The 25,731-nt window shown below is 44.6% G+C and overlaps 3 protein-coding genes across 9 annotated transcripts; all 3 read right to left on the bottom strand.

The window, feature by feature from the left end:
• Positions 1-110: 110 nt before the first annotated feature.
• Positions 111-3,759, bottom strand: LOC133150144 (transmembrane protein 237B-like). Its single transcript, XM_061272476.1, has 14 exons — positions 3,582-3,759; positions 3,365-3,400; positions 2,839-2,870; positions 2,751-2,764; positions 2,619-2,684; positions 2,412-2,543; positions 2,231-2,321; positions 2,011-2,168; positions 1,792-1,924; positions 1,370-1,561; positions 1,045-1,118; positions 871-958; positions 627-748; positions 111-559 (listed from the first exon to the last, which is right to left on the bottom strand). The coding sequence occupies exons 1-14, from the start codon at positions 3,600-3,602 to the stop codon at positions 495-497; spliced, it is 1,224 nt and encodes a 407-aa protein (XP_061128460.1). The 5' UTR covers positions 3,603-3,759; the 3' UTR covers positions 111-494.
• Positions 3,760-3,812: 53 nt separating this feature from the next.
• mpp4b (MAGUK p55 scaffold protein 4b) lies at positions 3,813-11,530 on the bottom strand. Its single transcript, XM_061273174.1, has 21 exons — positions 11,339-11,530; positions 10,810-10,910; positions 10,601-10,722; positions 10,136-10,213; positions 9,974-10,057; positions 9,775-9,906; positions 7,931-8,012; positions 7,378-7,463; positions 7,178-7,252; positions 6,814-7,010; positions 6,693-6,742; positions 5,969-6,010; positions 5,856-5,876; positions 5,706-5,720; positions 5,380-5,421; positions 5,136-5,309; positions 4,986-5,066; positions 4,805-4,898; positions 4,600-4,708; positions 4,384-4,518; positions 3,813-4,313 (listed from the first exon to the last, which is right to left on the bottom strand). The coding sequence occupies exons 2-21, from the start codon at positions 10,865-10,867 to the stop codon at positions 4,122-4,124; spliced, it is 1,869 nt and encodes a 622-aa protein (XP_061129158.1). The 5' UTR covers positions 10,868-10,910; positions 11,339-11,530; the 3' UTR covers positions 3,813-4,121.
• A 426-nt stretch (positions 11,531-11,956) lies between these two features.
• Positions 11,957-24,613, bottom strand: als2b (alsin Rho guanine nucleotide exchange factor ALS2 b). 7 transcript variants are annotated; one of them, XM_061271541.1, is made up of 33 exons: positions 24,306-24,607; positions 24,002-24,150; positions 23,484-23,629; positions 22,452-23,416; positions 21,976-22,345; positions 21,640-21,817; positions 21,478-21,574; positions 20,807-20,884; positions 20,526-20,735; positions 20,285-20,456; positions 20,036-20,225; positions 19,607-19,672; positions 19,034-19,196; positions 18,814-18,945; positions 18,566-18,694; positions 17,678-17,748; positions 17,533-17,602; positions 17,281-17,453; positions 17,139-17,204; positions 16,968-17,066; positions 16,248-16,412; positions 16,061-16,172; positions 15,425-15,502; positions 15,223-15,356; positions 14,910-15,074; positions 14,711-14,828; positions 14,421-14,578; positions 13,794-14,099; positions 13,670-13,721; positions 13,547-13,608; positions 13,306-13,455; positions 13,119-13,215; positions 11,957-12,985 (listed from the first exon to the last, which is right to left on the bottom strand). In XM_061271541.1, the coding sequence occupies exons 2-33, from the start codon at positions 24,019-24,021 to the stop codon at positions 12,947-12,949; spliced, it is 5,031 nt and encodes a 1,676-aa protein (XP_061127525.1). In that variant the 5' UTR covers positions 24,022-24,150; positions 24,306-24,607; the 3' UTR covers positions 11,957-12,946. The 7 variants fall into 7 exon arrangements, 6 of the variants coding, with proteins under 6 accessions (XP_061127525.1, XP_061127534.1, XP_061127540.1 ...); XM_061271550.1 differs by having other exon boundaries at positions 17,533-17,599; XM_061271556.1 differs by having other exon boundaries at positions 17,533-17,599; positions 22,021-22,345; positions 24,306-24,605.
• Between the last annotated feature and the right edge of the window lie 1,118 nt (positions 24,614-25,731).

Here is a 25,731-nt window from a genome sequence, read left to right as displayed (position 1 = left end):
TTGTTTATTTATCAATTTACATCATCATACAAATTTATATCAACTTCCTGTATTTAACATCCAACTAAATTGTTTAAAGTTTCATTTTACGAAATTCATAATGTACAGGCTAATTTTCACTTTTTAATTTAATTGCGCTATACAGATTATAAATCACAACCATGGAAAAAGCTTTACGATGAATTACCTTGCTTTCATTTTTCCATCACGAAACCTGGAGTACGAACAGGGGTGTGCAGACTTTTAATACCCACTGTACAAAATAAGATCCATTAAATATCATTATTCCTCCCAGTTTACATGTTCAAAAGGTATACAAGGAGGTAAAAACATATATTGTCCCACCCCTTAAATGCAAAATCTTGAATGGATAAAAAAGTATTCCGCAGCAACCACAGTTACAAAGCAAGAACAAATAAATCTGAAACACATTCAGATTTATTTGTATAAATACAGAGCAAAAAAATTGACAAGGGTTGTACAGTCTGTAATAATCAGGCGCTCATTTCAGATTTCTCCTCATCCTTGGGGGGTTCAATTTGCATGGCCATCAAATAGTCTGAGGAAGAGAAACACAATGAGACCAATGCATACAATAACAACACCGGCTCTTTTCAATGACATACTTTCAGTGTAGTCCGTTGCTGGTCGGATGGAGATGAAGATCCAGGCTAGGCCCACCAGCAGCGCCACCACGAGGTTGACTGTAACCCAAGGGTGGAGAATTTGATGCTCGGATCCCGGTCGCCTTGAGAAGAACAAGATCATTAGCGTAACAGCCAATATTCTCTTTTGTACATTTCCGGTAGACTTTGTTCAGATAAATGACCATGAAGAAAAGACTCCATGTTGCAATTCAAGGTACTTTACCATAGCGTTGCGTTGCTGTCTGCGTACAGGTTGATGCGGTCACTTGTCATTTGTAGGCTAAGGGAGAGCACCAATGCTGAGAAATACACTGCAGTATTGAAAATAACCGGGAAGCAGAGAAGTTGTTAAAAAAGCAAATAAAAAAACAACAACAACCAAGGGCCAAGTACTCACAAAAGGAAGCGAGAGCCACTGGGTCCAGTGTGACCAGCTCCTGCAGCGCCATGGAGCTCTTTGCCAGGTTGACTCTACCACGACAAATGTCATTTTTATAAGTTATATACTGTACTTTCCCAAAATAATGACCCATGTTATGTTTTCACACAAAAATGAATGATTTCCTAAGCAATTTAACTCAAAATCAGAAAAAACAGCTAAAATGTTTAAAAAGAAAAAAAAAAGTTGGCAGGGTAAAAATGTTTAAAAAAAAAAAAAAGTTGGCAGGGTAAGCTTCATGAATGAAATGAAAGCAAGAGTAAAAACGGGCTGGCCTCGGTACCTGTCAAAAGCAGCCACGGTGCTGATGGCCAGCAGCATGTAAAGCAGACACTGTGACGGGTAAGCCAGGCAGTGGTATTGCTCCAGCAGGTTGGACCAAGCCGTGAGGTGCTGGCCAGCTAACACGAACACCACCACGATGTTCCACACGGCAAATCCTGCCAGGAAGCCGTGACAGTAGAGAGCAAAAATCCTGAGTCGGACAAAAAAAAAAGGACAATTTTATGTTGAAGAAGACACACCTGAACAACAAGCAAGCAAGCAAGCAAGCAAAAAAAAATAAATAAAAATAAACAAATATAGATAAATACAAATAAATAAATAAATAAATAAATAATTACGATGATCTCGTACAAATAGGCAAACCAAGTCTAAAAAAATCACAGGTAGCAATTCTAACGATCCAGTGCGATGAAGTTTCACCTGAAGTTCTTGTGCACCTTGATAGAAACATCTCTGGTGGTCAGGCGCGTTTGCATGGGCTGGAAGTCGTTGAGGTTTTCCATCTGGTCACTGGTCTTCCTCCATTCTGATCGGTCTGCTGCCTGGAAGCGCTCTGGACCATAGTAAGTACAGTTTCTGTACTTTATTTGGGTATTTGGAGAAGGAAGAAACCCGCCAAATGAATATTTCATCACTCACTGCTGCGCTCCACAAAGACCTTTCCGACGGGCTGACTCTGTCCTTGCGGGGCAGAGAAGAGGGAATGCTGCGGTATATAGCAAGGCATGTCGGTGATGATGTCATCCTCTTCCACATCCAATTCATCAGGAATCGACGACTCGGCAACTTTGGACTTCCTGAAACGAGCAGAGTCGCATTAATGACGCCCGTTCAAATTGATCCGAATGGAGATTCTTACTTCTTCCTTTTGGGTTTTTTAACTTGTTCTTCATCGGTAGTCTGATCCATCGTGTCTCCATTCACCAGATCAGCTTGGTCATCTTCATGATCTCAAAGTGGAAATGAAAATAAAAGCTCGTTTAGGATCTGGTATTGTGTTTTGGGCTGGATGACACGGTTTGGAACTCATCTGACTTTACCTAGAGTCGCTGCTGTCTTTTTCTTCTTCCTCTTCCTCTGAGGGGGTCCACCCGTCATTGTCTCAACTGAAAGACGGTCATTCACCTCAGAGGTCCTTCTGCTGCCCCGGCCTTCCATCTCCATTTCCTGATCTGGAAAAAGACGCAAACCAGTTCCAAGCGCAAATTCGTTTCCAGTCAATGTGAGCACGATGAGGACAATCGTACCTTCGCCATCCGCCGCTCCATCCGCCTCTTTTCTCACCACTCTCTTCTTCTTCTGCTTGGCCGCTTCTGTTATATCGGCAAGGTTAAGTCGAGCTCAAGCTATTTCTGGTTTTCTACCGATTCGATACTCACCGGCTGATTCTCCACTTCAGTGTCCACATATAAGAGAAAAAGAAGTCATATAAAGATGTTTTTAGTTTTGAAAAACGGGCTAACTTACCTTGGTTCTGAGAGAAGGCCCCTTTGTCCCCTCTAAAGAAAGGGAGAGAAACACGTCATTCATGTGATTTATTATAGGATCAATTATTGTCACAGCGGATGATAAGAACAAGGAAGATACTTCACCGGAGTCTTTCTGGCCATTCCACACAAGAATCAAGCACGAGTGGAGTGAAGCTGTACATTACGTCTTGTTGTTAAATCCTTAGCTAAATCTGTGGTCATGCATCTGCCAGGAGTAAGGATTACTCAGGGCACAGGTCAAAGCCTGTCCTGCTCTGAGTTAGTGTGGCTGGGTGAAGGTTAATGTATAGTAAAAGACGAAACTAAAATTTAGATCTTTCCATTGTATAATAATCAGGGATGAAACTGATACGTTAAAAAAAGTAGCCAGGGGCATTGTAGGATGGCCTGAGATTGTGCAGACTGCATGAATTCATCAGAAAATGGGAAAGATTAATGCATGCATACAATAAAAGATATTAAGTCGCTGATTTTGAAGTTAAGTTAGTAATCTTGATACTGACCTGTGGTAGAGGCGGGAGCTCCCGAGGTCGAGTTTTCTGCAAAAGTAAACACACGTTTACGCATCGTGATTGGACCGTATTGTAAAATATTTCAACTTTATTGACTTGCTTAGCTCAAGAGTAAATAAAATAAATAAATAAAAACGTTTGTAACTTCGCGAACAAGCATGCATTGAATGCAAAGTCGGGGTTACTTCTAAATAGGAGCGTTAGTTACCTTGGAGAGTTCGCTGTCCATGTTTCGGTCAAATTTCCCGAAATAAACGTATTTTTAAATTCATAATCAGATCCAGTGTCAATTGAAAACATTACATGGAGTATTTGTTTTGTTTTTGTTTATTTTGCTTGCCACATTGAGGTACCGCTACAAACCGCCCGAACCGGAAGTAGTTAGTGCTGTTGGAACAACTAGCTTCCGGTTTTGTCAAAATAAAAGCACGAGAGCCAGTCAGACTTGACAAGTTTTATTAGTGTTTTAAAGAGTTCATTCTTTCAAAGTACCAAATCGGTCATAATTTAAGCTTCACAACAATGTAAACAATTTTTTAGCAACAATTTTAACGTGTTTTGGCATGCATTGCACGCAGTGATCCCTTTTAAAATACGACATGAACAATAAAAACAAAAGCAGTGAATAACAAATGACCTCACAGTCTAAATTGTAAACGTTGAACAAAATAAGCCATGATTTTTGTTGTTGAGACAAGTCAAGGACATATCTAATTGGACTAAGACATTATTATGCATGCAATTTTGTCTACGAGTCTGCGGTGGGTCGTATCCAGTCGGTGGGGACCCATTGCGGCTCATCCTGCGCTTTCCTCACGGCGGCCAGCAATTGGACGCAGGACTCCTGCAAGTCGTTGTTGACGATCACACAATCAAAAAACTGCGAGTAGTGGGTCTCGAGCTTGCGGGCAGCCTCCTCCATCTCCTGGAAGTCTTCATCCTATCAGACAGAGGTGGCAACACGTCAATTCTGTCTTCTTAACATCTTACCTGCAGATCCTCACACTCACTTTGAAGGACCGGTTGACGTAGTAGTCTGTGGTTATGTACGAGTCCTTCCTCGTTTCTCTGAGTTGCTCCAGCGGTGGCGGCTTCACGTAGATGATGTAAGCCCGCAGGTCATGTGTTCTAACAGCTTGAATGGCCTAAATTACGGCACAGGCATGCTGACTTGAGAAAAGTATTTGTGTCTTTGTACACACGACGATACGAAAACGGCCACCCACGTTTGCTTCGATATCAATGACGCAAATCTTGCCGTTGTTTAAAACATCCCTCACAGCTTCTCTGCTGGTGCCGTACAGATGTCCTTTGTACTCACCGTACTCCAAGAACCTGCAGGAGCAGGTACAGTTAGCACAGGGAGCAGAGTCCGAACACATTTTAAGGATCCCATCACAAATATAGTTATTAGGGGAGTTGAAATCAGACCTGCTTTTGTGCACCATCTTGTCGAAGACCTCTCGACTGGTGAAGTGATATTCTCTGCCAGACTCCTCGTAACCTTTGGGTGCTCTTGTGGTGTCTGTTAAAGGGAAATTAAAAGGTGTTCTTCTTCAACTATTTTTTTTTAGGACTCTATGTGTGTTATTATAAAATAGTGGGCACATACGAGGTACCGCTCCTTGGAACGTGTGAGGATTCATTTCAATCAAGCGTCTGCGAAGTTCATTCACGCCCACGCCGGATGGGCCTAAGACAAAAGTTATTTTTCCTGACCTTTACCCAATTTCTTTTTTTTTTTTGCACAAACGTCATGTACCTAACAGGGCAACGAGGCGATGTACATCAGTGGAGTCGCGTTGGTAGCGCACGACCTCCTCGTAGGCACAGTTGAGGGCACCGCTGCAGTTATAGCAACACTTGTTGGGGCAGAACATTTGGGCGCTGCTGTGAAAGCGTCTGCGGCATCGACGCAAGCTCTGCCTGAAACCAGCTGAGAAAAACAAAAGACATTCTTCCAAATCCATCTATGTCTGAATGCAGATGAGCGACGGGTGACACACCGAGGTATACTCCGGCGACGCCGCTGCTGAAATCATCCCGCTCTTAAACAATTTAAATGGGAAGCAAAAGGAAATGTTGAATGAGTACAAATGTCCTAATTTGGGATCCTACTGCAAAGTTAATGCAAAAGTATTTATTCGATATAAAATATATAGTCAAAGGAGGGAAAGGATAAAAGTCCTTTGAAATATTTGAGAATATTTTAGATTTAATAATAACAAAAAAATAAAAATACAAATAAAATAAATAAGTCAATAAAAATAAATAAATGAATAACAATAAATAAAAATAATCAATAAATAAATGAAATGTTTTAATCTCTCACCGACTCGTAACTCGTCTGATGTTCCGTATCCAGAAAGCACGTGAAAAGAAACAAGAGGTAAAAGATGATTAGCGGGAAGAACGGATTGCCACACATTGTGTACGTACATCAGAACAAATCAGAACAGAAAGCAAACAAAGACTTACCTACCAGATTCAAAAGCCTCCTCATCTGGGCCGGGGAGAGAGAAAGAAAATTCACACAGTGGAAGTTACTCAATGTTGAATTTGACTGCACACTTGCTGGGTGAAGCCAACATTTACCTGCTTCGACGCATTTCTCATCGATGGCCATGAGGTCCTCCTCTGCGGGGAGAAGATTGAAATAAAGTACATGAAATGATAAATGTGTAATGTTTCATCAAACGAGGTAACTGAGCAGTACCTTCTTCCACTGTGCTCACTTCAGCAAGGCAAGCGGGTGATGAGACACAATTGCGTACGTTAATACGTCAGCATGATACCATCTTATTATTCTTTGTCCATGTTTTTGCAGATGATAATAATAATAATCTAATCTAATCTAATCTAATCTAATCTAACCTAACCTAACCTAACCTAACCTAACCTAACCTAACCTAACCTAACATAACATAACATAACATAACATAACATAACATAACATAACATAACATAACATAACATAACATAATGATAAATAAATCAATTATATTCTTCTTATGGTCATCATTATTATTACGAAAAACTAAAGAAAAAAACCAAGGGCAGAATTGGAATTGGAATTGGACCACACCAACACGAAAAAATTGTCTAGAAAAATGTAGATGATTAAATAAATATAGTAAAAAATTATTGATCGGTGCAATTTTTGTTTCTGGTATTTCAGAAATATCTACTTGAGCGGAAAATACTTGTTTGTATTGCAAGAACGATGAATTTCTAAATTAATCAGCATCATTCAATTTTGATGGCTTGCAATTCTCCAGCAAATCAGGCCCGTCGGGATACAAATGTCATGTGAACTCACGTATGTGTATACAGGTGTGCGGCTGATAAGGCTGCAAGTCCCTCTGCTTCCTGCAACCATGCATATTTTCATGTCAGCGAAGATGATTCCACTTGTGTAGACGGCAGAGGTTCCAACGTACCGTTTGAGGAGCTCGCTGGAGGGGATGAGGCCCGCGCAAGTCTCGTTGCTGGGCAGTTTCTTGGCCTGCCACCACAGAGCGTCCGTCTGGTCTACAATCTCCAGAACATCTCCTTTCCTGAAGGTCACGCCGGCATCCGTGCAGGGGATGCTGGGATCTTGTTGTGGGTTGTAGTCCGCCATGGCGCGCACGTAAAGCTGTTGCGTAACAAGGGTTGGGGTTTTCATAGTTTAGGTTTTATTATTTTCACTTTTGTTTGTTCAATTCAGTAAGTTTGAATAAGTCACTTTTTAGAGCAAGGTTGTCCATTTTTAATAGTTTTATATTATTGTAAATGTTGATGATAAAATTAGAAGAGACTCACCATGGTGTGGTTGTGAATTGGCCTGTCAGTGATGGGGACCACTTTGAACATGATGGTTCCCTGTGCTCTAGCCTGCTGGTTGGAACAACAACAAATCAGTGGACTTTTTCAGTTTGAAATTGTCCACTCCGCAGGTGTGAATATTTAAAAAAAAAAGAAGCTCCCGATAGAACAGACGCGTATGAAATCTGACAACCTACCACAACTTGAATGACTTGTTCTGGCTCCAAGCCGTCCACCGGGAATCCATTCACCTCCACGATGCGGTCCCCCGCGTGGAGCAGACCTATAATATAATATAACATAATATAACATAATATGATAAAATATGATATAATATAATATAATATAATATAATATAATATAATATAATATAATATAATATAATATAATATAATATAATATAATATAATATAATATAATATAATATAATATAATATAATATAATATAATATAATATAATATAATATAATATAATATAATATAATATAATATAATATAATATAATATAATATATAAATTATTCAGACTTTCATTTGGGCTTCGGCATCATCGACACTGACCGTCATTTTTCATCCAGCCATAACCGAATGCTCCAGCATAGCCAATTTTGACCCACGGCCAAAAAACTTCTCACAATTCAAATTAGGAGTTACTTTTCAAACTGTATTCATAGCCTGTGCTGTTTTAGACTTTTGTAATTTGGAGATAGTCCACAGTGGGACAGTTCCAAGGGTTGAAGGCAGAACTCACCACTGCGATCAGCCAGGCCTCCGTAAATCACCCGAGCCACAAAAATCTCCCCCGTGATTTCGTTTCTTTTTATCGTTGCTCCCTACGACAGAAAAGGGGAGAACACATAAAGTGTGAGCAGAACAGCTGGTGGATTCAGGCAGATGGGCTGTCATGAAATGGAAGAAAAAAACCTTCAAACAGAGCAGAGCGCGGAAGTGTTCATCAGAACGAAGGAAAACGATGGCGATGGAGAACGACATGACAAAGAAAATATCCAACTACCGCAAAGAATCTTGAACAATCCAAGAGGTGGATTTCTCCCTTGCTCCACCTCTCACGTTACGTCTTCTTGCCTTTCTTCCGCTGGTTGGAGAGACCTTTGGCAGCAGTGGAAGCCGCTTTGGCTCCTTCCAAGGTGCCGTTAGTAAGGCGATGCCATATTTTTGGAGGATTTTTGGGCTTGCAGCTTGGCGAGCCGTAGCGGGATCCAGATAGACAGCTGCTAGCCTGGGAGGTGGTGGGCACATCCGGGCAGCTGCTGAGGGAGCTGGATGATGAAGACAGGAGCGAAGGTATGGAGGAAAGAGAAGGCCGCTGCATGCTCTTCGCGGCAAATCTGTGCTGCTCGACAACTGCAGATTTGGCTAGCGGGAGGTTCCTCTCCGTCCTGCCGCTATCGAGGACCGTCTGAAGCCGATCGACCACCTGGCTGAGCAAGCTCAGAGCCTGGGAGTTGTCGTGGACCGTTTCGGACATGCGCTCCGTCGCACTTGCCATCTTCTCCCCGAGGAGCTGGATGTCCTTGGTGCTGCTCTCCATGGAGCTGGCGGCCAGCTCCACCGCGCTCCGCAGCTCGTCCAGACTCTCCCGCTTGGCCGGCTTTGTGAGAGGAGGGATTTTTGCCAGCCGCTGGGGGCACACGGGGCTGGGGGGCGCCGTGCGACTGCGCTGTTCTCTCAGCCTCGGAGGCAGATTTGAGTGGAGGTGGTGGTCCATGTTGGTGTAGTAGGGGACAGAGAAACAAGGCGGGGACACGGGCCCACGCTGGTGTGCCATTGGCTGCGGAGACGATTGATCCTCATTCCTGTCATCTATCTCTTCAATGAAGTTGTCTCCAAAAAGACAAAAAAGATGGTCGCTGGCGTTACAATCGATGAACCGTAGTGGCCGACGTGATGGATGGATGAATGATGAGAAAATGGTTGAAGATGGCTGACAGATGATCATTTCTTACCAATCAGGACCGAGTTGTAAACCGAAGGAGAAGAGTTGTTTACGTTCTGCTGCCAGAGGAGGTCGGTGTGACAAAGTCCACACTGGCTCATTGGTTTACAATTGCGGCTCATGGCCTCGCAGCAAGGTCGACCACGTGGTCCGACTCTTTCCTGACCCGCAGCTTCCGCCGATGGGTAGCTGCCTCTGCGTACTACCGGAGCCGTCTCATCCGGGTCGGACCCCAACGACCCATCTAAGTGAAGTCTCTGCCGTGTTAGGCGCCTCAGGGTGTCCCAGTGACTGCAGATTCCCGTTCTTGGGTTTTGGGCCACACGAGGGGGTGTGGCAGACGGTTCCGAGTGAGTTCTCAGACAGCTGCAAAGCTGCGAAACAACAAAGTTTGGAACTCTCTGCTCGTCGTGCCATCTGCAGGCTCACGGCACAATCGCAATTTGATGGATGCAAAGAAGCATTCGAAAAAAGAAGCAAAATCTCGTCAAATAAATTAGGTCGCGTGTCACGATAATACCGGGCGATCCCATCAAAATGTGACCCACTTCCGATTTCAGGTGGCGTCTGTCGAATCAGGTCAAACCTCAGCTGATTGAATCTCGATTTACAAGAACGATTTTCTCTTTGCGGCTCACCAGCGACTGCTTGTTCTTGACCAGGCACACGATCCTGGTGGCCTCCTCTTCCTCTGGAACATCAGCAGACATCGGCGGCAACACGGGCTCGTAGTTCTTTTGGGCCACCGTGTCGTGCGCAGAAAGTAGAGCCTGCGTGGGCGTTGCAAAAGGCTTGTAGTCGGGGCAAAAATCAAAGCCGTCAGAATTCCTGGCCTACCTGCAGGTGAGGCTGCCGTAGGAGTCGGTCAAGCTCTTTAGCTTCCTCGGAGCAGCCCGGCAACGCCTTGATGTCAATCAGCAACTGCGCATGAAGGATAAAGTCCGTGTGGAAAAAACATCCAGCGACAGAAAAGCATCCAAAGGAAAATAAAAGTGAAACCTGAAATGAGAGCCCACAAGCATCGTCCAGAACTGGCGCCGGGGAGTCTCGCACGTATCTTTGAAGACACTCGTACACCTGCCAAGAGTGTGACATCATTATTCCATCAGGCCTTTCTCAGACTAGTAAAACCTGTTCAAATATTTTTCAAAAAATGATTTTTAAAAGTGAAGACAATTTGCAATTTTAGTAATAACATGAATTTCACAATTTGTCTTTGCGGGCCACATAAAATGACATGGTGGGCCGTATCTGGCCCTTGGGCCTTGAGTTTGACACCTGTGCTTTAATCAATTTGGACACAAAGGGTGAAGATACACAATAGTCACTTGCATATATTCTTGATCCTCTGGAGAATGGCAAATATTGCAGTCAGTTGTGTAACTATACTTTGTGTGTCTGTATTATACCAACATTCAGTGTCTACACACGGTTGGGTGTGCGTAGGTGTGTGCGCACGTTCACCTTGAGCAGCGACTGCAACCAGGAGGCGTTGAGTAGACTTTGGAGAATCTCTGCTCCATCGATGTCCTGATTCACCGTCCGCCTCACTTCCTCTACTACATCTGTCAGGATCTGCCGAAGTCCTGCAACACGCAACAGTTAGCCACAGATGGCTGCAGTGCTAATGGTGCTGGTGGGGGGGGGGGACCATCACTGCTGTTCCTACTCACCTTGTTCTCCCAGTTCACAGTGGGAGCTTAATACCTGAGCCTCCACCGCCTGCCTCATGGTCACTAGAGCCTCAACCTTTGACCCTGAGCAGCTGAAGAATCTACAAATTAGAAAAAAGGGAGTTTTCATGGAGCTCACTGACAAATACACACACCGACCGGGTGGAGTTTTGGAAGCTTTGTGTGACAATTGACCCACTTTTCTACTGTTAATCCAGTCTCGAGCTGGTTGTCGGTGTGAAAAGATCAGGGGTTAATGGGTTCACGCCGGTTGTAACATCACTGCGACTAATACAAAGAATACGTCGATCTCCGCTTGCAAAAACAATGTATCGGGCTGAATAAAGTCAAGATTTGATTTATTACAGGATTTTATTGTACATAGCAGTCGATTGTACCCTTATATAAAAAAAAAAGTGAATTGTTTCATCTTGTCAGATGTTAAATTACATTTAAAAGGTTTGAAATACAACATATGGTCAAGCATAGTATATTTGAAAAGGAAATCGATGTAACCCAAAGTACTTACACAAAAAGTGCATCATACCTCCGGAGTCCAAATGACGTCACAAGATTTTCTTTTCTGTGGATGTTGGACTTTTTATCACTCTAAAAAAAAAAAGACTATTTGTTGGTGAATCATTCCCAAGAGAGCAAGCACAAAAGAGGACAAAACGCTGTCATCAATCTACGAAGAGTGAGTGAGCTGTAATCTCCTCGATCCCACTTAATCCAGGGCAAGTGAGCCTGTTGCCTCGGACCACCGGAAGCCAGTTCTTCCCTCACCGGCTGGCTCGTTGCCAGGCAGCCGATAAATCTTCTTAACTCTTTCCGGCAGGCAGAGTTGTGCGCGGGATTCAGGTGTCGCAAAACTTTTCTCACTGGTCAGCGAGCACAACCACAGATTTCTTTCTTCTGCGTGACTTGTTTTTGTTTGAGTGACAAGCGGCTTAGTTTTAAACCCTTCAAATATTAAAGAACAAAACATTGGACCAAAATGGAACTCTGTTTCATTTCGTGCCCATTAGAGGTGGAATGATTCATCGATGATTTTTTTATCATTGATAAATCATTTGAAAATATTAAGAAAAGAAAGATAAAATAATTGACAATTACGAGTCGCAGTCCAAACCGTAACAACCAAGAATTCCTCAACAAAACATATCTTTATTGTCACATATCATTTGTTCACATTCAATAATAAAGACAACTTCAGTTTTATAGCCATCGTTTTAGCAGCAACGAGGCCTTAAATTCATAATAACCGGAGCGTAAATCAAACGCTTCCTTCACGTCAGTTAAATCATTTCACTTACTGTATAAGTCTACACACCCGTGTTCAAATGCCGGACCAAAATATTTGTGAATGTCACCTATTTGCTGTACAACTCAATAAATTTTTATCAGACGCACCTTTTTTTTTTTCCAGATTGCAAAAACCTGCCATCTGAGCAGGGGTGTGTAGACTTTCAAGATCCTCTGTATGCTTCTTCCCAGTCAAATTGAGAAAGATGTAAACTGAGGAAAAATAGTCTGTTTTTAGTGTCATTCACAAGAAGGTCTCAGTTGTGGCTGCAATCACTTTCACATTTAAATAATCAGAGAACACCAAATAATCACAATGATTAAACAATCTGTAGTGAATTCTTACAAAATGACAACGTTTGTGAGAACTGTGACCTACAGTAAACGAGCATGCATCGGGTTCCGTTGCGTCGACCCTAGTATGCTTTCTGTCCAATTTATTATTATTTTTTTGGCTAGCTGGAGCACTGCTTGCTAGATTTATGGCTTGAATTGCTTTACAGGCTTGCAATTGTCCCACGGACAGCCCTGATGGATTAAAATCAATCATGTCTTCTGACAGAAAAAAAAAAAGAGAAGGAATTACTATGTATAGTGTTGTACACGCTCAGATAACTTGTCAAAACGTTCAGGATTTTTTTCACATGTGGAAGTAGTGCATACTGTACATGGCGGGAACAACACTGCGGCGGCCGCTCGTGGTCACAAAAGGGGGAAGGCGGTCTTCCTATCCTATAAATGCCAGCAGCAGATGGAGCGCTTAGTGGCAGGGCTGATGGCGGGGGGAGGAGCCACGGCGCACGCGTCGGTCAAAGTAGCTGCTGCTGCAGCATTAAGTGATCCTCTCATGCTGGATCTGGTAGTAACAGGCCTGTGGTTGGACAGAGAACATTTCCAGAGCTTCACTCAGTCAGTGACAGTCGCTTTTTTTTCCCTTTGTATCGGGAGCAAAATTCGACTAGAGGTCAACATTTATGGCCTCCATCACTTATGAAAGTCATCACCTTCAGAGTTGTAAACATGATTCCATGCTCTCCGTGCTGGATGCAAGGGTCCATCAGGTCTTCGATCAGGTTGACCTCTGACCCGAGGTTTCTAATTCTAGTATATTTGACGAAAAAAAATTTTTTCGCTACATTTGACCCACATTTATAGATGGATATAAATGAATCCAAAAATGTTGGCGCTCACCGAGCACGCAGGACCACGTAGAGGAAAACGGGAAATAGGTCATCCATGGACCACAGGAAGTCCTGATTCAGAAGTGACTGCACTTCTTTTGTGATCTCCTCGAAGGTCAGCTGGATCACATGGAGCTTGTCTGATGGGGTGAATGTTGTACTGAAAACCCAAGGACAAGATAAACTTCACAAATAAATATATTCGTATCAGATGAGCCTATTTGTCCATTCATATGCTTAAGAGGACAAACCTAATTTGCTGCAGAGTTTCGACTGCAGAAGCGAAGCAAGTATCCTTGGTGCCTGACAGAACCTGGATGAGACATTGTTACATTTGTGTGTGCTAGGAAACAAATACACACAAGCCAAACTACCTGGAGGTTTTCCGCAGGTGCTGGCATGGAGACTGAAATGGGCCAGAACTTCCTGAAAGACAATAAAGCAACGATTTAAACGTGCATCTGAGTTGCTGCAGTTCACTTGTAGCGTGAGCCGTACTGCTGGACACCCAGAAAGGCGAGCAGAGCCAGGTCGGGCTGCTTGTTGAGGCGGAGGACGCACTCCCAGTAGACATCGTCCTCTCGCTCCTTGTCCAGAGCGTAGAGGGTGAAGAGCGGCGGGTAGAGGCGGGGCAACAGCACAGGGAGCAGCAGAGCCAAGCTGCTCACCACGTGGTTACGGAGCGACCGCTCCAGATTCACGTTCAAATCCTGCTTGGAGACTTCACAGTCCGATTCCTTCTCCCCGAGGTCGGTTGGCTCTCGAATTATACCGCCATCTTCTGGCAAGTCTGGGAACAGAAAGCTGCGCAGAAACAACAGCTCTTGAACTGCTGTACAGTAATCCCTCGCGACATCGCGGTTTCAGTACATCGCAGACTTTTAACAATTCAATTATTTAATGTTCTAATGATAACATATGCACTTATATGGTTTAATATACACTTATTCATACATAAACAAAAAAAAGGGGGACGCGACTTCACTGATTTTCACATATCGCGAGTGGTCTTGAAACCAATTATCCGCGATAAACGAGGGATTACTGTAGTGGCTTGAGATAACTTGTGTTGTGAACCGCCGCTGTGTGAAGAAAAATGGCGTGCTGGGGCTTGAGGGTGCTCACTTTACAATCTGGAAGATGCGGTTGAGATAAGATTTTAACTCGCAGACCGCCTGCGGCAGGAGCCGTCGGTTGGCGCCGACGCCGACGTACGTCATCCGGTAGACCGCCACCAAGGCTTCCACAAGCCTGCCCAGCGGATGAAGCGGGGTGTCACATGCCTGCGAAGATGACAAATGATTTGTGGGATTTATGCCGCCTTAAGTGCTTATCAGCACTCACCCTGAGTACTTTTTTTCATCACAGAAATGTCTAACTGAAATTGTATGAGCTCAGTGGTGTACAACTTGTACCTTGATGAGGTAAAGATGGATGGCGTGATATCGCTCCGTTGTCATGGGACCGTCATGCTGAGGGATCACCTCTAAGCCCTCCAGAGTTCTGCTGTGACTTCGAGACAGGGGTTCTGGACTGAGAGACGCATGAATAATTTTCAAATGTGACGAAAAGGGAGAGGGGGCGGGGATTATCAATAAAAAAGTGGCCACAAACCTGTCCAGAATGTGTTGTCGGTTGGTGGTGAGTGCAACGGCAATATTGTCCCACGCTTTGCAGTTGTCACCCTGGCCGGGGGTCTCGCAGCCGAGTTGGCGCCAACACTCGTCAAACACCGCCTGCCACTTCTCCTCGGCGCTCACGCAAAGACGGCCCAGATTCCTAACACAGTGAAAATGGATTTTGTTTAGAAACGGGTGTTTCATTCTTAAAATGACAATGAAATCATTATTTTAATGCAAGGAAACAACATGGCAGCAAAGTGATTTCTTATCATGACTTCCACGTCATGAAATCAAAGTGAACCTACACTGATCGAATCTTGTCCTTGTCACTTTCAAACATCTGCGGCTTAAAGTAGGAGCCAGTCACTTTGGGACCGGCGCCCCATTCGCCATTGAAGGAGCCTTCCAGGTAGTCGCCGTTGGCCATCGTCAGCACTCCCTAAGGTCACACGTGTGTCAATACTGCCATTGCCCTGGGGATTGATTAGGAATGGAATACTTAGTCACCTTGCCGCTAAGTGTCCAATCATCGGAGAACTCCCCCTCGTACGTCGTATCGTCCTCAGACAGAAGGATTCCGCTGCCCTGAAAGACAAAATCAATGTTTGTTTTTTCACGGCTGAACTTTTTTTTTTTTCCTCATTACAGTGACATACTACAATGAAACAAAAGTTGATAATTCAATAGCCAATGGCAAATTTGAAGTTAACGTCGGTGAGAAATTTTCATTGCAATAAAATACTAATTTGTGTAGTGTAACTGCAGTATTCTGATTAATATTGCATTTGTGGATTAAAAATTAAACAGAAAAATGCACCCGTCGGTGCCCTCTACTGCCACCAGCTGGCTCAGAACGTCACAGCTCACCTAATTTTGGGCTTTGGACACGTGACGTTTGCAACACGAGTCCGCAGGCACCACGACGCCAATTAAAGTCAACAGCAGGTGGCAGTGTAAGACAAAATAGCAGCTTCCTGAGATGACTAAAAACATCTGGTGGATTCTTCTGCTTAATTCTTATTCCATAATATTGCTCAGAATACTTACTGTGTTTAGACTAGTGGGGGCCCAAATAAAGTATTTCATTTATTTTAATACATTTTCCCCGGGAAATGAACACTTTGTCATCATCTCTTCTCCTACCGTCATCTTATTGTCTTTGAAAGATCCTTCGTAGTAAAGGCCGAACTGCGTGACGACGACCCCGTTGCCTTGCCGCACGTTGTCCTGCCACATGCCGATGTACTTTTCGCCTCTGATGGAGGCAAAAAAAAAACCCGGAGCTCTCACAGTGCATTGAAACAGGAAGCCGCAGCAGGCTCCTACGTACTTAGTGATGTCGTCAAAGACGCCGTAGCCTGTCTTCTTGTCGTTCACCCACTGGCCGATGAATACGCTAGGCGAGGAGGTGTTGAGTTTGCCGCTCCGCAGCATCCCGTGGCCGTGCCGCAGGCCTTCCTGGTAGGAGCCGTCGTAGACCTCGGTGCTGGCATATCTACGCATAGAGTTGCCAGCCAATCATTGTGCACATATAGAAAAACAACGAGATATATATTTTTAATCAATCGTGAGATGAATCGGTTATTGGTATTTTCTTCGGGCAAATATCAGAATTAGCCAATATCAGTCGGGCAACAAGTCCAGGCACTCATAAGTCACGCTACCATCAAATGATATTGTGTCATGTGTTGCATCAGCCTGCTGCTGTACAACTAAGTTTTTTTGAGAAAATAAAACACTCGTAAGAACATCGGTATTAGTATTTATTTATTTTTTTAAAATAAAAAATAGATAACCAAACACTTGGTACTATTTTTTTTTCTTTTTTTTTTAAATATTTCCAGACAATATTGCATGGAGCTACGTTTATTTATGTTTCATGTTAAATTTTTGAAGGGGCCCATAGACTGCATGGAAGGTTTTTATTTCTATTTAAAAATAATCTGATATACACACGATAGATTTTACATATTTGAACAGTTGAATTCCCCCTTGAGAGATCAAAACATGTTTCCATGTTATTATAAAACAAATAGCAGAACATGCCCACCTGTACGTGCCCACGCCGTGCATCTTGCCGTCCTTCCAGTGACCTTGATAGCGATCGTTTGTGTCCAGGCTCTTATTCGGAGCCACACATTCCCCAAACCTAAACAACAACAAAAATATGTTTACGACAAGATATGACATCCCATCTATGATCATGTTGGCTGAAGCTCACCCATCTTCCTGTCCATTCTTAAACGAGCCTGTGTAAATCCTCCCATCAGGCCATTTGATCACGCCTCTGAAAAATGCAACAATGCTAACCTGCAATCTTGAGGGAAAAAAAACAACAACACACAAACATCAACAAGTCGTACCTTCCGTGGGGCTTTCCGGCTAGCCAGCGGCCCTCGTACGTGGCCTCTTTCAGCCGTCCGTCCTTGTAAAACGTATACGTGGCGCTCCTGCAAATGGGAGGCTCAAACGTTTGTCCCTCACCTAAGCTGAGGGCCTGAGCCACTGCTTGGTTGAGGCAACGGATCCACTTGGCCTGTCAAGTGAGCACCGGGAAAAAAAAAAAAAACTTGCACCAACTCTTCACATGGACAGTCTTTATTCATTTCACCCACCTTCTCCATGGCGGAGCTGGCTAACAGGGTGAACATTTCTTCTGGTGTGATCAGTTTCAGTCCGTAGCTCCTCAAAGAAGACAATTGAAATGAGCAAATGTCTGATTTCACAAATATCTTTGATCATCAATTGAAAGTCACTTACAGGCCAGTGTTGTCCTCTGGAATAGGCTCCACCCACAATGTGGTCAAGGGGAAGACATGATGGGTGGAGAACTGAGGAGGGGGAGATGAAGGTCAGTCGGATGTCATGCCGCACTCAGAGTCATGCCGCGCACACATGCCACTGCCTGCGGGTTCAGATGACTCACGGCTCTTGTCAGACTTTTTAATACCCAAATAAGGGGCAGGGGGGGAGAGAAAATGACAATGGCCAAGGGGGGGGGGGATGTGCACAACACAGACTCACTCAATACTACAAAAAAAAACAACATACAAGTCCATCCCTCCCTCCATTTATTCTCAAAAAGCTCGAAACTGTTGATGTCAAGTACAGGTTAACTAAGGTTTATTTTGTCAAATGACTAAATGTGCCGTGGGAACACACAACCATGGCGGCTTTGTGTCACAGCAAGGTATGAGACGGGCTTCTGTTCACGATTGTCTTCGGTTTTCTTCCACCACTCAAGTTGTAACTCATTTTGACAGGCCTTGCGAAAGCGTTTCAGGGAATCGTTTTTTATTTCTCCTTCCTTTGAAACGGAACAAGGTCAACTTGTCCTCATGCTTTTTCCATCCAGACCAATGTTAGAAAAGTTGTTCAGTTCATAAAAATTTGGAACCAAGTTACTGTTCCAAACATGAACTAGTTCATTCTTTTCTCTATATATTATAATTTTTGAAATACATGTTACTGCCACACAAACGCACGCACACTCACGATGCGGAGCTTCATACTTACGAGGTTTTTACAAGGCGCCATGCCCTGAGAGCATGAGGGCAAGCACACACAAACAACAGCTTGAAAGCGCAGCAAGGTACAATAAGTGCGTTTGTGTGTGTGTGTGTGTGTGTGTGTGTGTGTGAAGCTGACCTGCGCATGGACGAGAGCGTCATTAAAAAGGATGAACCAGTTAACAGAGAACCTTCCGGCGTTCTGCAGCGTCAGAGCTTTGTTGCTACTCTCGCAGATGAGGCGGCGGTGAGGCTTTCGTAAAGAGTCCTAACAATTAAAAAAAAAATAAAAAGATGGGTGAGGATCCTTGAAGACTTCACACTGGCCATGGGTGTGAATGTGTGTGTGGAAAGTTGGAAAAAGTTAGTTAGGGCAAGCTAACTTACAGTCATCTTGCCGGGGAAGCCTTTCCAGAAAAGAAAGGTGTACTCGGCTTCCTTCTTCTTCTTCTTCAGCAGAAGGTCCAAAGCTTCAAACTTGGAGCAGCTCTCCTGCAGTCGTTGGTATTCGCTGGAGCTCTGACGGACACAAACGCGCAACGTCTCATCGATCGGCGGGTTTGAGCCGAGCCGCCGGCTGCGAGGGAGCCCGTCGCGCTTGACCTACAACTTCAAAGCACGTGGCCAGTTTGAGCAGGAGCCGTCCGTACTCTTGGAGGTGAAGAGCGGGCAGGTAGAAGAGCGCTTGCAGGAGGTCCACCACGGCGAGGTTCCCCTCACTGCACTCGGACAACTTCTGAAGGAGCTCGGGACTCTTTCCAAAACAATCGCTTTGGAGAAACGGATGAACTTGTTCATAAAAACTCCTCGACTCTTTCTTGCCTGTCAAATTGTGTAATTAAAATAATATTCTATCGATTCAACTCGGTGCGCTATGCGGTCTCATCTCAAAACACTTCAAGTTTGCGTTTCAAATAACACACTTGAGATTTTTTTTTTCCCCCATTCCAATAGATTCCTTCGATAATGCTTCTTTATATTTATATAAAGAAGCATTATCGAAGTGACCTTCCCTGCTGCATATCTTATTCGATCGACTTAGATCGTTTTTTTACACTCATTCAAGCGAGAACTGACCATGACATTACTGACTACAAAATGACACACTGTCTGACTTTGGAAGCAGCGGTCACACTTGAAACATTTTTACTGAAAGCTTTCCGTCCGACAGCGTACTCACAGCGAGGGTTTGGCGAGGGTCGGGAAGCCTCCCATCACCTGGAAGTCGTCCAAAGAGCTGCTGTAGCTTGAAAAAGAATGCAGGGGTGTTAAACTCTAGTTTTGTCGCAGGCTGCATTGTCGTCATAGCTTCCCTCAGAGTGCCATTATGACGTATTCTCGATTCATACAGGATAGGCTACGCAACAAGCTAACGAATAACTAGCTTTGAAATCAGAGACTTATAAAAACTGATCAAAAATGTCATACAAATTGTCTCTATTTTAAAATAAGTGAAGATAATTTGTCATTTTAGTAATGACACAAAGTCCATACAAAATGTGTCTTCACGGGCCACAGAAAATGATGTGGCGGGCCGTATCTGGCCTTGGGTTTGACGCCATCATGTGTAAAGACTGTAAAGTGTCAGTTATGGATTTTGAACACATACTCTTTGTAGGAGTCCAGGAAGATGCTGGTGTGGTCGAGGATAAACAGACTTTTAAGACTGCGGCTGCGCCGGAGGTTGGCGGTGAGACTGACGGCGTGCTGCCCGGTCAGATGACACAAGTGCCCAAACTGACCGGCAAGCGTCCGCAGGATCTTGAAGATGACCGGGCCGAGGTTGGCGCTCAGAGATTCTAGGAAAATAAATTTGTCAACCACGGGATGACATTTTTCTCGTACGTGTCGTTCTTACCGAGAGCCATCAAGGGGCTCAAGACTTGCGTCGTGATGCTCGACAGCTTGCAGTAGAATTTCCTCTCGGCCGACGCCAGCTCGTGCAAGCTGGCGATGAAGCCCATCACGTTCTTGTCTGAGAGTGCCACGCACTGCTGGCCGCCAGCAAACACGCTGCTCACAAATCCTAACTGGGAAGCACAAGCGTCACAACCCGAGTTTCACCGAGTGGTTTAACAGGGTACACGTTTTGTTCTTACGTTCATGCAGAAGGGAAGCAGCACAGGCTGCCGGGCGTAGCCGTCACATGACTCCTCCCCCTCTTCTTCCTTGTCTCCGTCTTGCTGCTTGCCCTCTTTCACCTGCTCTCCACTGTAATAGATGATGGGCTGCATGCAGTCTCCATCAGCAAGCAGCAGCGTGTGACACTCTCCGGCGCTCACGTCCCACACCCGGATTCCCTCTGACAGCTGCGGCCCGGATAGCGGGGTACATTAGAGTGCGCTGATGGCAAGTTACACTTAAAATGTGCCTACCGCACCTTGGCTGGACGAGGGACTGTGCTGGGGGACTCCATGTGGCCCAGCTGACCTTGGCTATTACTTCCCCACGACAACAACTTCAAGACAGACAGAGAGACAGAAGTTGCAAGAAGATAATTTCAACTTTGTTACACAGTATGCAATGAGCATATGTCCATCAATGTTGTTCTATAACGACCCCCCCCCAAAAAGAGTGTCGCGCAGCATCCCCTCCCCCTTTCCGTCAAAATACATGTTACAGACAAAATCGCTGACTAAATCATGACTCAAAATTATGACAAAATCATAATGCACGTGTCTATGCATTTTATGCACTGTCAATTTGAACAAAATGTCCTGTTTTAAAGGAAATGGAAATTAAAAAAAGAGTTAATTAATTAAAGGAAACAAAACAAAATCAATAAAATAATTATAAATAAATAAATAAATAAATAAATAAATAAATAAATAAATAAATAAATAAATAAATAAATAAATAAATAAATAAATAAATAAATAAATAAATAAATAAATAAAAGGAAATCAAACACGGGCTAAACCTTCTGAGTCAACCCCAAATGTTTGCACCCCAAAAATGTTGTTTGGGACTCAGAAGTAGCCTGGGTCCTATCGTTTACAACCGCTGTGAAATATCCTCAAGGCAGTCCCGCGACCACAGTTATCGACTGACCTGCGACTGGGCAGTCAGTGCGAGGGAATGATGAGAACCGGCTGCCACTCGCACCACCTCTTTACTATTGAGACTTTTGATGCAGAGCGGCTGCGATCTGCAAACATCACACTTGAGCTGTTACCCGGCCGCTCGCTCGCACCGACGAGCAACGTGCCCGACCTGTCCGCGTTGTCCCCGTGGCCGAGCTGCCCATGTTGGCCTTGGCCCCAGCTCCACACCTCCGTCTGCAGGGAGGGCAGCACCTCTTGATCCGCCGGAGTCGCCATTCCCGATGAGGTCAGAGCCGCGGCGGCGGCCATCTTTGAACGGCCGGCCTTGCGTAGCAGTCGTGGGGACACTGCAGGTGTCAAAACACAGCAAGTAAGTGAAAAAAAATCAAAACCGCATTGAGAGGAAGAAAAGAAGGCAAATGGATGCACCACGACAAGAACGTCACAACGTGTGGAGGAAACATGCAGGTGACGCCAACATGCACGGCCACGGGGCCCTACTTACACAGCAGCCCATAGGAGGAGGATAAGAGGTGAACAGCGTATCTACCCTGTGAGAGGAGTCCCGGGAGCGACAAGCGGCGACGCGGGCCTTCCGCCTCCTCCTCGTGGATGTCGCCAGTGCTGGAACTCTTCTTGGCCTGCGCAGAGTCTTCCTGTCGGACACGCTCGGCGCCGTTCTCACCCGCTGGGTGAGCGGCGGCCGTTTGCTTGACTGACCCGCGCGACGTGGGAAGGTACATGTTCATCATTTTTTTCAGGGACAACGCCTCGTAGGTGGAGGCGACCCTTTCGCCGACGGCCGAAGCGCAAGAGGCCACCAGGTTGTTGAGGGGATTGTTGGAGGAGGCGCTGATGAGTCCGGCCGCTGAGGGCTAAAAACAAACAAGACGATCGACCGGCTTTAAAAATGACCAACCCGGACGATGCGATAAGCGGGTTGGACTTTACTCAATCGGAAATGTGTACTTTTATTCTTACCAGCAGCGTGTGTAGTCCTCCAAGTGTCACCTTTGGTGTTTTCTCAGCCTGGGTGCTATCTGAGAGCTTCTTCAGGTAATCTTTGACGGCCTGTTCATCTGGATAAGGAGAAGCCTTGGCACTTGGTGCCCCACTTGACTTTGTCCCTGAAAGGTCAAAGTTTGAAGCAGGCGGTTCCTCGCCGGCCGCAGATGACTCTTGAGTCTCCGCATTTTCTAATTCAGAGTTATTGACAGGTGCCGGAGACACAGATTGAGGCGGTGATGTGGAGGTTTTGGAGGAAAGGGCAGGTTCTGATGGAGACATTTTCAGCGCAGGATTTATCGAAGGCGTTTGGAGCCTCTCCTCCTGCTGTTCTAAGCAAGGAATGCAGTAGTGACTGTCAGAGATGATGACATGATCCTCTTTGTCCGTCATGGTGAAGAGCAGTTGCTCACACTGCCCGCATTTATCGGCCGGGGGCCGCTGGATGTCCCGGGGGCCTAGGCGGCGCACCAGGGCCAGGCTGTGCTTGGCCCCGCAGGCCACTTGAAGTACAAACCTGCCTGCTAGGTGCTCAACCTTTAGTGGTTTCCAGACGGGAGAAACGGTAGCACCGAGGCCCAGCTGACAGCCGCTGCCCCAAGCCCACACTTCCCGCTGGACCGACAGCGCCAAGGTGTGCTCTTCCCCACAGGCCAGCTCCAGTACAGGCACCGACGGCAAGGAGCTACAATCAGAGTCCGCCAGAGCGACTGGAGTCGGGTTGGGGACGGAGGTGAGCCCCGACAAACCACACTGTCCGGCGGTGTTGTCGCCCCACATGTGGACGCCGCCGCCGTCTGTCACCGCCCCGCTGTGGTAGCTTCCGGCAGCCACAGCCACAACCAGCTGTCCGCTGAGTGCGCCCTCCAGAGTGGGCGCCACAAACTCTGTCGCCTGACTCTGTTTCCATGGACAGTGTCCGAATGTAAACACCTGTCCGCCTGATTGAACACAGCAAGACCATGAAAAACCGGGGGACTTAAAAGTTTGTAAACACTTTCCACTTACCTTCCACCAGCAGAACTCCATGGTTTCTACCCAGAGCGACCTGGAGAACTGGATGGGGGAGGAGCAGTTTCTCGGGGGCCACACGGTAATAGTAGCCCTTCCAGATATGGAGCAGGCCTCGCCCTCCTCCACCATCATCTTCAGAGCTGCCAGATCATGAGTCATAGAGGAGATGGTTGGAATGGGTCATCTCTTACAGTTGCAATCGTCCATATATTTTGAAAGGTGTAAACATTCCATGGGAATTAACAAAGAATTTATTTAATAGAATTTCGGCTCTTAACAGGGAAAATAAATTTTAAAATGATTGAGCTCATGTTTGGGGAAAACATCTCACCTGCACAATTGCTTCTTATGATTGTGGTTTGTCATTATATTTCTTGTGTGGGCAAATAAATAGTAGCTAGTAGTTTGTCAATTAAGGGTTCTGCTTAAGATTAAAAAAAGAAAATCACCTATTGAACTGATCTTAGAAACTTCCGATCACTAGCCCAAGAAAAAATGTTTTTTTAGCATACCTCCTCATCTGGTTTTCCATTCGTGAGCTTTATTTGCCCATGAGCGTGTCATAAAAAAACTCCCTCGCTGCCCGTTAACATCTTCAACGCGTTGATGATCTGTCGGCGAGGAAAGTGGAACATGTCAGTCGTGACAAGCAGGTGTCCTCCTGTCAACAACATCATCACCATCATCAACAACAACATATTAACAGCCATAGCCGACTCCAGCTGGCGAGTCGTGCGACTCATTCAACTATAAACAGCAGCACAAATTTACGGTGCTCCTCCGTGTACCTTGTCACATCGTACAAAGAATCCTTACCGGCAGCTCGTTATTTTCTTCACGCTTTATGTTGAACCGGTAAGCGTTTGTAAAGCAGCCAGAAGCTAACGTGATGGAATGCTAGGCTAGCACAGGCGTAGGCGAATTCATCTGTTGACAAGGCGAACGGCGAAGATCGTCTATAATCGCTACAACTCGTTTCTGATTGAACGGTCCAAAGAAGTACATTGATGCTCGGTATTACCGCGAACAAGTACAATATATGCATCAATGTACAATTAAAACTGAATATAACATTGAAACAGAATGTCATGTCGCCACTGTTCAGGGTTAAAACCTTGACCGCCATAACAAATGTGTTACTTCATTTTAAATGAACTGAAAATAAACGCAGAGTGGAGCGTCTTACTGTACCCAAGCTGTTATACTCAGCATATACGGAAGCCGAAAAGAACTCTAAAGTAGAAACTTGAATCTTTATTTTTACATAAAAAAAAGGGATTTGAAAAAACTTGTCAGTTGTCCATCCCTGATATTAACAAAAAACACAAAACAATTTATACACAGAATACCTTGAGTCACATTTCAGTTAGTTGAAAAAAAAATTATAAAATAGAGAAAACATCAACCTTCAGACAAATAAGTCTAACACAATAATGTTACAAGGACAAAATATTCATGTCAATCCGACTACCAGAATATAAACATTGCTGCTTAATGATTAATTATGTTAAAAATAAGTAAAAACTTCAATGAGGTCAGTCAGTAAAAGCCTGAAGGCATGCAATTCATTCAGCATCATCTGAGACTCAAGGTCACCACAGGACAGAATTGAATGAATGAGGTATTTACCCCATGAGTGTAAATGGCTTCCTTTACACCAAAAGACGTGACAATTGGTTCCTTTGATAAAACCTTGCCTTCAGTAACACATCATCCCAATACAGAACAAGGACGTGACAATTGATTTCTTTAGTAAAAAAAAAAACCAAAAAACCCTGCCTTCTGGAATAGTACAGCTCATCTTTATACACTCAAATAACAGTAAATAAATTGATTGTTTTTCACACTTTTACAAATCTTTACATATCACATTTACTCACACTTCAGCTCACAAATTTCTCTAGTGTATTGCAACAACGTAATGGCGCTATTTCCAGTTGCATAAACCATAGCTTGAATGAAAAAGATGAACCATTTGGAATTTAGAAAAAAACCCTGGTTACCCCAAAATGTCCAAAAGTTCTTGGAATCTGCACCAATGCTTTTTTCCTCACATCGCCCCAGTTTCTTTTCGAGATGAGGACATGCATTTGGAAACTCCCATCCCATTCAGCTGGTGAGACCTTTTAATTATGATTGAGAATCACCAGACATTCTCCTTAAGATCGTCACTCCGTGGAAACAGGATTCATTTTCCTGAAAAGGCAGTCATGGGTCAACTAAAAACAGTGATAGGCCACAC

Source organism: Syngnathus typhle, linkage group LG2 (genome assembly GCF_033458585.1).
Source record: "Syngnathus typhle isolate RoL2023-S1 ecotype Sweden linkage group LG2, RoL_Styp_1.0, whole genome shotgun sequence".
NCBI classification, from domain to species: Eukaryota; Metazoa; Chordata; class Actinopteri; order Syngnathiformes; family Syngnathidae; genus Syngnathus; species Syngnathus typhle.
This window is presented reverse-complemented; position numbering and strand designations above follow the sequence as displayed.